This window comes from Diplotaxodon limnothrissa, linkage group LG10, assembly GCF_057381915.1.
Source record: "Diplotaxodon limnothrissa isolate DT_005_m linkage group LG10, D_limnothrissa_male_GT1.1, whole genome shotgun sequence".
Taxonomy (NCBI): domain Eukaryota; kingdom Metazoa; phylum Chordata; class Actinopteri; order Cichliformes; family Cichlidae; genus Diplotaxodon; species Diplotaxodon limnothrissa.
Window position 1 is genome coordinate 8,886,376 of NC_140605.1, and position 9,750 is coordinate 8,896,125.

The 9,750-nt window shown below is 40.8% G+C and overlaps 1 protein-coding gene across 1 annotated transcript; it reads right to left on the reverse strand.

Annotated features, from left to right (window-relative positions):
• Positions 1 to 1,488: 1,488 nt before the first annotated feature.
• LOC146623853 (polyubiquitin-B) lies at positions 1,489 to 3,177 on the reverse strand. Its single transcript, XM_085364332.1, has 2 exons — positions 3,090 to 3,177; positions 1,489 to 2,396 (listed from the first exon to the last, which is right to left on the reverse strand). Exons 1-2 carry the CDS (start codon positions 3,175 to 3,177, stop codon positions 1,699 to 1,701), a joined length of 786 nt encoding a protein of 261 aa, XP_085220458.1. The 3' UTR covers positions 1,489 to 1,698.
• Between the last annotated feature and the right edge of the window lie 6,573 nt (positions 3,178 to 9,750).

Here is a 9,750-nt window from a genome sequence, read left to right on the forward strand (position 1 = left end):
CCCTCTCCCCTCTCCCTTATCTTTCCTGCTTAGTTTCTTGTTTGATGTTCAGTAAAGACTCTGGATTCGTGATTACTAGCAAGCTTTGCTTACTGTGTAACTGAGCAGACATTACACGTAAGCCACCTCACTCCCGGGGGGGCGGGTCTCACTTTTGCGCAGCGTACTACACGGAACAGGTATATTGAAGCAGCATTAATGAACAATATTAGTCAGATGTTCTACACTTCTCATGTCTTTTGTATAGTCTCGCTTATTCTCTAACCCCAAGAGAGTCTCCCAGACTTGTTCTCTAAAAACCTACAGAAGAATTATGGATTTCATCAACTGGTCCCTTAACGAAACTGACAACTCCTGAGCTTGGGAGAGCCTGATTGTCCTGCAGAGACGTTTGCTGCCGGATACTCGATGGTCGGTTGCGCCGTGTGTCTGGCGACACTCTTGATGGAGGACTTTGAATGACATCTACCAATTCGGAACCATGATAACAGAGTTCTGGCTGATTGGAGCTGGCTCGGACCTGGCTTATCGCCACAAGGCTGGCCAACATGATAGACAATGGGCAGGGCTGTGAGTACTCAGACTGTGTTTTTGTGGAACACAATATGGATAAGATCTTGGAGAAGCTCATGGCTCTGCAATATAGGTAACATCTTGAAGAAGAACAACAGGAATTGAGAGACCTGGTGACCAGTGACGGACATTAGACCAACTTTAAAATTTGAAGCATTTTGTTCGCACCAACCAAAACAACTACCATCTTCATCTCATGTGGCCTCCCTGGTGCCAGCTGGATGCTCAAGGCAAAAGCTGACAGAATAACAATTCTCTCCCTTAGATAACAAGACTGTGTTGTGATTCTCTTCCCCCTCCTTCAAGGCCACCCGCGTGTCGACTGAAGATTGTTGACTTTTGCTTAACCGGGTGAAAGGACACTTTCTCTCGACTGAACACGGAACACACACACACAAGCATGTACACTGACACAGACCTACACTCACCCCCTCTAAAGCTTATGTCTTCCATGTTGCGAGATGTGATGATTCATGTGCTGAGGTGTTTTTTTCTGTTCTCAAACTGAGCTCCCCATTGGAGCTCAGTCTGGGGGGAGTTCTTTTTTCTCATGTTGTGCATTTTCCATTGTTATACCTCTCTGACCCGTCTTCCCCATGTGATGTTTGTGTAATGTATGGTTGGAAGGGTAAGATGGCACTGGCAAAGGTCGGCAGCTTTAACCCAATTTCCTTCGGGGTCAACCTTCAGGATCAATGAAGTTTTATTGATTGAATGATTCCTGTGGCATTTCATGAATAACAAGCTTCATCTTGCCACAGTGTGACCAGTCAAAAGCTCAATTTCTGTTCCAGAATTTCAGTAAACTGTAAATAACACTTTTCACTTAACTGGTCTGAAGAGAAAAACAAGTGTGCTCCACTTATAAAGGGTGTAAAGCAACAAAGACTAATTATTAAAGAGCATGGGCAGAAGCTGAGTTTATTCAAATTTTTATTAAGCCATCAAAAGCCCAACTTAACATAACACAAGTTGATTAATATACAGCATAAGATGATTTATCATGCAAGTGCATTTTAGTAAGGCTGTATATGCATTTGAATCAAAGGGAAACCGCCCTAGAATTTAATCTAATCCTTTATTCAGTTAGGTTCTGTTGCAAAGTAAATAAAAACACTTAATCATTTATTGGCCACCCCTGAGACGCAGGACAAGGTGGAGGGTGGACTCCTTCTGGATGTTGTAGTCAGAGAGGGTGCGGCCATCTTCTAGCTGCTTGCCGGCAAAGATCAGCCTCTGCTGGTCAGGGGGAATGCCTTCCTTATCCTGGATTTTGGCCTTCACGTTTTCAATGGTGTCACTTGGCTCAACCTCCAGGGTGATGGTCTTGCCAGTGAGGGTCTTCACGAAGATCTGCATGCCACCCCTGAGACGCAGGACAAGGTGGAGGGTGGACTCCTTCTGGATGTTGTAGTCAGAGAGGGTGCGGCCATCTTCTAGCTGCTTGCCGGCAAAGATCAGCCTCTGCTGGTCGGGGGGAATGCCTTCCTTGTCCTGGATTTTGGCCTTCACGTTTTCAATTGTGTCACTTGGCTCAACCTCCAGGGTGATGGTCTTGCCAGTGAGGGTCTTCACGAAGATCTGCATGCCACCCCTGAGACGCAGGACAAGGTGGAGGGTGGACTCCTTCTGGATGTTGTAGTCAGAGAGGGTGCGGCCATCTTCCAGCTGCTTGCCAGCAAAGATCAGCCTCTGCTGGTCGGGGGGAATGCCTTCCTTGTCCTGGATTTTGGCCTTGACATTCTCAATGGTGTCACTGGGCTCAACCTCGAGAGTGATGGTCTTACCAGTTAGGGTTTTCACAAAGATCTGCATGTTTTCTCCTGTGAAAAAGATTCCATATTACCAGTAATAAAACATAAGGTGCGCGCGCGCACACACACACACACACACACACACACACACACACACACACACACAAATAAAGATATTTGATCAGCATGCTGTGCAATAGTACTGTATTTGTAAAATGCTGGGCAATTATTTCTTCCTTGTAGAAACGCACACCAAAATTGGCTTATGCATACGTTTTCTTTATATACTATCAGTCGGTCTACTAGTTATCCTTCCAGCAGGCGCGATAAACAGGACTGAGTCATACACCAGTTTTATAACATACTGGTAGGAAACCGGTGTTTCGCGTACCAGCGCCATTTTAACATAAGCGATTGTTGTTTGCCTCCTTTTTGTCCAGCTGACGTTACAACCTAATGGACGGTAGCCATTTTTATTAGTTAACGTTAGCGTTTTTACGGCATAGTTCATAGAAAGCATCTTGCTTCCAACGTAACATAACGACAGTATTCGTTTTAGAATTGATATATCAGGTGCTAAACAAGTTACATCTTTACAGTCACTCTTTATATAGCTGTTGGGTCGCACATTAAAAAATAACTAAATGAAGAACATTTAAAATGTGTTTCACAGATCAGCGGAAAAGCAGTTGATGTCAGAAATCTAACAAAAACCGCTTTTAAAAAAACGCATAGTCATACTTACAGCTTGAGTTCACTTACGTTTCCTTGCTCTCACAGATACACAGACACCACCCTCTAACTGCAGTTGCCAAGGGAAACAGGACTTTTTATACTGGAGAAGCGTCATCGACTGATATTCATCCGCAAATAAAACTAGATCCATGTTCTAGCAGTTTTTATTGTATTAGTATTGTCCAGTGTTTTCTTTTGATAGGGAAAATTTACATTACATTAAACGGACTTTTGTATGTTTGCTTGTTTCAAACTGTAGTAAATAAATCTATTTTTCTGCCCCAATAAAGTGAATAAAATGAATGGCCCTAAAAATAATTCACAACTTTATTGTTTTTGTTATGTTTATCCCGTGTTAATCTTACACTATGTATAGCTATAGCTGCCCTGCCTCAGTGGTCATAATAATAATATGTAGCATGATTAATACAACTACTGCACATGTGCATTTAAAATGATAAACCTAGGTGAACCACATGAATTGATGTATGATTATGCTATGATTAATATCAATTATATATCACCAAACAATAGTCCCCTCAAAGTCCTTTAAGACCCTACAGAGAGAAAATCCCAACAACCAGACGACCCCAGAACCAGGCTCAGAGAGGGGCAGCCATGTACTGCGACCGGTTGGGGGGTTACAGTAGGGAGGCAGGACAAAAGCTGTGACAAAAATAATTAAGCATTAAATGCAGAGTGCTATATAAACACCGAGTGAAGAGAGGTGAATGAAGAAGAAATGCTCAGTGCATCATGGGAAACTTTCAGCAGCCTGGGCCTGCAGCTTAGGTTCTCCTGATCCTGTCCTACTTTTTAATTTATATATAAACAACATTTGTGATGTGTCAAAAATGTTACATTTTGTTTTGTTTGCAGATGACACAATCTTTTTATTATTCTGGAGAAAACTTGAAAAAATTGGCTAAAGTTGAGGTTATTGAAATGAAAAAAAAACTAAAAAGAAATGGTTTGATGTAAATAAATTATGGCTGAACTCCGTTTTCTGGGTGTAATAGTGGAACACAAGTTAACATGGAAATCTCATATTGAACATGTTGAAAAAAGATCGCCAAAACAATTTACATCCTGCGCAATGTAAGATATATATTAGATTACAAGGCAATGCAAATATTATATATTTTTTATATTTTTACCATGAGTTATTGTGTTGAAGTGTGAGGGGATATGTATGTGACTAATATAAAAACATTAACCCCTTTAAAATATGCTTTAGTTCACATTTTAATCCAGTAAGTCAGTAATCAACATATAAACATCATCTGTGCAAAGATTTATCCTTCTGAAGTGAAACAGTGAAAAATGACTGCACTTTTAATAAATACATATTCTGGCATTCCGTACTTTGTCCAATTTTGAAAAACTTTGGACACCATATGTGCCATGCAGCAGAATTGATCACCAGCTGCCTTTTATTATCACACTAAACCTTAAAGAAGACTAAATCCTGCATCGGAGTAAGTAGTTCGGATCTCTCCCATATGTTTCATCAGATATTAATAAGTATCAGAAGCGTGCCATCTAGTCTAACCTCCCTGGTACCTGTCCTAGCCTGTGCAACATGGGCTTCCTCCCATCTGTAGGGTTGCAGCGATAACTAGTGCCTGCTCCACCTTTACATGATATCACCCCTTATCATAAAACTGAGTGACTTCATGTCTGATTTTTGCAAACATAAACTGAGCACAAAAGGTGAGACAGTTTGTGTTTGGTCTTTTTTTTTTTTGTTGCAACTATGCTTCTTGGCAATAAATCTTATACTGCTGGAAACCCTGTTTATGAAATGGTGTATGTGGGTTGTGGCCATGAGAAGTAGGGGCCTCAGTAACATGTGGAAGCACCTTACACAGCCACAACAGCCTGGCACCTCCTCCTCATGCTGCTCACCAGCTTGGTCACACACCAAGCTGGTGACCAGCCCTAACCCTAACCCTCTTTCTGTCACTATATTTTACTCAAAGCTTTGTGGAAAATGCTTCACCTGTAAAAGTTTCAAAGTCACCGGTGACATTTTTTCACCAGCAGAACGTTCAACAGCTTCATCAGAATGAACCACAGTTGATGACATCACGAGAGTCAGAACACAGAACTACTAAAAAAAATCTATGACGTTCATCTCTGCATCATTTAATTTGGATGTAGTTGGTGGAGAAATATCAGTAAACAGTTCGCAGCGTTCACACAGCAATCAGTAGCGATTAGTCCACATTTGCTTCGTGTGTTTAAACAGTTTGCTAAAGAGATTTCAAATCTTTTTCAACGACATTCTAAAAGTTTGAAACCAGTCAGCTAACGTTTGACAGCTGTACCGACCAGATTCCTCCAGCCTATTGTAGCAGACTGTTTTCATCCTAAATAAATGGAGAGAGGAGACGGACCACAAAACGGTATGTTGCGCAGGTTATTGAATGAAGAAAACCTCCGTGTTCTGGGTCAAGTTATTAATCAGCTGCCACAACGTGATATTGAGGAGGACAATCTTCAGAATGACGAGGAAGAGGCTAATGACGATGATGAGGAAGATGAGGAGGTGGTTGATGTTCCAGTAGGAGGCATTGAAAGAAATCCACCTCAGGAAATAGAAGGACCCTGGTACAATAATGGAGCAGGAGACTTTGAATTAAACCAGCTGAGCAAGCAGAAGATCTGATAATTGAGGAAATGAGGTGGTTCTGGGAAGATGAGGAGTCTGAGAGTGACACTGTCCCTGAAAATGGTCCTGATAGTGACACGGATAACAGTGACAGTGATGATGACGGAGACAATGGCCAGGATGCTCCTGTGTTATTGCCTCCCAACCCAGTACCAGGAGGTTCAAGGAGGAGACCAAGGGAGGAGGAGGATGAAGAAGAAGATGGGAGAGCTAGAAAACAATTTAAACACTGAACTTTGAGCTGAGCTGAAAACTCAGTGTTGCACCCATCTTCTAAAGCTACATAATGTAATTATAATATATATATATACATATATATAATATATATATATATAATATACATTGTGTTTCTTTCTACAGAAGAGCTTGCATCCAATAAAAGCAGCAGGAACAAACCCAGGAAACAAATAAGAAGAAAAAAGTGAAAAACTGCAAAGCAGAAAATTAGGAAAACAGAGACTTAAAGAAAGGAAGATAAATAACAGAAAGAAAAGAAGAAAATGTCATGGCTGTGTGAAGGCAGGCAGGAATGGTGGACCCAAGAGCAGGACTCACGGAGACAAATGTGAAGTCAAAACACCCGGCTTTATTGGGAGATTGGAGACTGAATAGAAAACTAACTAAAGTGGGAAAGCAACAGGCAGGAAAACGGGCAAACAGAACACAGATTAGAATAAGGGACGACGTGAAAACGAGCAGGGGAAGACAAAGACGCTAAATACAAGAGGTGAACAGGACTGAAAGGAAACAGCTGGGAGACACTTCTGACAGTGATTACACAGACGAGACAGGGAGAGCACAAAACTGAACACACGGACATAAGACGCAGACCAAAATAAAACAGGTAACGCACAGACTGGACTCAGAGACACAGTAACAGACAGAGTACAGAGGGAACACAGAACCAAAATCATAAAAACCAAAAAGTCTAAACCCGAACACATAATCAGAATGAACTAGAACACAAGATCATAATAATAATAAACATAAAACACTGGGTCAAATGACCCAGGATCATGACAGAAAAATAAAAGATGAGAGAAGAAATTCATGACCAGATAGGCAGCAAATGAGTCAGGTCATGCAGCAAATTGTCAGACATCACCTCCAGATCCAGATGACCGTGTGTCAGCATCGTCTACATCAGCATCAGCTGGATACTGGAAGCGAAAATGAAAGGATGATGAAGACGAAGATGGGAAAGACAGAAAACAATTCAAACGCTGAATTTTGCTGATGGACAATCATCATTACACCCTACCTTTCAAGGCCAGTGTCCAACATGTAAAATCCTCAGAGACTGAATCTCAGCTGGCCCCTCTGACCCACTGACTTCCTGCCACCAGGGACCTGTTTACCGGACTGCCACAGTGGTGCCACAAGTGGAATGCAACATGAGTGTTTCATACCACTGGTACCTTGTTAGATGGTGATGATTGTGGTCTTACTGGTTGCAGTCATGGAGTGACAGATTAGGAATGCAGGGTTGGGGCTTTCCTATCATCATTATGCTAATGTGATTAATATGGTTTGTCTGTCTTCCTGCCCTTAACCCTGATTGGTCCTGCCAGATAGCTGCCCCACCCTGAGCATGGTTCTGTGGAAGTTTCTTCCTGTTTAAAGCCAGGTTTTCCTTCCTACTCTCACCAAATGCTGGTGATGATTGTGGTTTTACTGGTCACAGTCATGGAGGGAGTGGTCTTATTGGTTGGCTCCTACATTAGGGAGGTGGGGTTGGGGCCTCCCTATCACCATTATGCTATCATACTTAAACAATAAATAGCATTTACAACACCACCATCTTCAGATAGAAAAACACATATTGGAACGCTATCAGTTGTGGATTGGCCTCCCCACAGCCTGGACATCAACATTAGTGAATAGTGGGGATCATCTTGACAGAGAAGGGAACAAAAGGCAGCCAGCATCCAAAGAAGAGATTTGAATGTCCTTCAAGAAGCCGAACGAATGAAAGTATTCCTGAAGAATACTTTCGTTGTAATTAAAAAAATAAATAAAAATAAAGCAAAGGTAGTTGTCAGTTTGGGTGTTGCAGTCCTTTAATAATCAAAGAAAAAAGTTGTAAATCCACAATTTAAAAAAAATGTTTTTATTATAAATAATCCTGGTGTGGATTAGTTACTTACACATCAAACCAATGTTTTACAGGCAGAACATTGCTCATCTGAGTTTTTACAAACCCAGAGTGAAATTCAGACAAGTTCAGCTTTCGTCACCTGATCAGTACGCCACTGAAGCAGACGATTCACCATGAGAAATTGGCATTTCTTGCTCCAACTGTCCACAATATGAAAGTCACAGGAAAAACAGAGACATGTCTTTTTTTTGTTTGTTTATTTTTTAGCCCACTGTGGGGTCACTTAACATCCCCGTGTTTGAACAGTACACTTCTATTCTGCTTTTACAGCAATCGTTGATGTGCAGGGAAACATCAAGGTTAGCAAGCTCACAGCGCAAGTTTTCTTTCTCTGGTCCACATGCGTAATATTTATGTTTTTGTCCATCGAGCCACTCCATAGAGCTTCACCACAAGTAACATTCAATTGCAGCAGAGAATGCAGCAAAGCCTCCACATCCCAGAACATCTGAACACCAACTGCAAAACAGAAAAATAAACACGTGGACAAGATGCATAAATTTGCTGTAATGCAAACTATTAGTTAATAAAGTAAGTTACATACCAGGAAAGCCAATAGCTCCTCCACTCACACAACCACTGTACACATCATTCTTCCAGTCAGATTTGCCTCTGTGCTGTAAATAAAAAACAGGTACAAAAAGACAGTTATTTACACAGTGGATAGTAAATCTGTACTTGAGTAGATGTACTATGTTAAATTCCAGCTATGTTCCTATCCATAGATAGAACCTCTGGGCATGCCCCAGCACCGCACACAGAAAGTGTTTTGTTTTTCATCTGCATGGCAGGAGGTAGTAACAGCAGATAATAAATTAATGTTGGGGAGAGCATTCATTAATCAGCATATATCTGTAACAGTATCCTCATATAAATTACCATCACTTTGTTTAGCACATTCTAACGATTTGTTAACGTATCCTTTAACCACTTCTGCAAACAACCTGTGCCTGACTTTATCATAGTAAATTACATGGTGACAATCAAACAAAGCTTATAATTACTAAACCGGGTAGCAGTGGGAGTGGGAGCATGATTTTGGAAGAAATCATAGAATTCTAAGGGGGGGGGGGGGGGGGGGGGGGTTAGCAGCTGTTTTTGTCTCTCTCCCGCTGTTTCCATTTGTTGGTGACAAATGTTGCTGGACTGAGTGTGTGATGCAACATTTCCAGCAGTGCTTGCAGTTGTAAAAATACTATATGCACTGCTAGATGAATATTATGACTGTTACTGTTTTAGGAGTAATAGATTATTATTTTTTTTACTCCTGTTTTTTGTTTCCAGATTAAAACTAAATAAAGAAAATGTTGGTTGGGAATATATTGTCATGTTGAGGCTAAAAATCTATGTTAACCTCCATCCCCCTTTAAAAAAAATCAAAATGCTCTCATTTTGTCTCTCTATGCTTTAAGATCTGCATTAGAGTATAATATTTTAACTAAAATTCTTGAAACTTAAAATATTGCTTCATATTGTCATCTCCATGATTCTGCAATCACTGGAATTTATTCTGTTTATACCATGTCTTTAAATCATTCACAATATCAATAGTGTCTCCCATCCAGAGCAACATCTGGAAATTTGACATTTCAAATCTCGACATGCTGCTCCCTCTGGTGGTAACTGCACTACATTCAGCCACAGACCTTTACTGAGTTTACAGAAAATGCTGCACTGATGAAGAACTGTGATCTATATCCTACTATGTAAACAAAGTAACACAATGCCCTTTCAAATAAGTATGCTAACAGTAGACTAAGCTTTCATTTTTCTATCATTAATTTAACTATAAATTAGCATAAATAAATATCAGAGGCCTAATTAACCTTTTAAGCCCCAAAGGGCTTTCTGAGCTT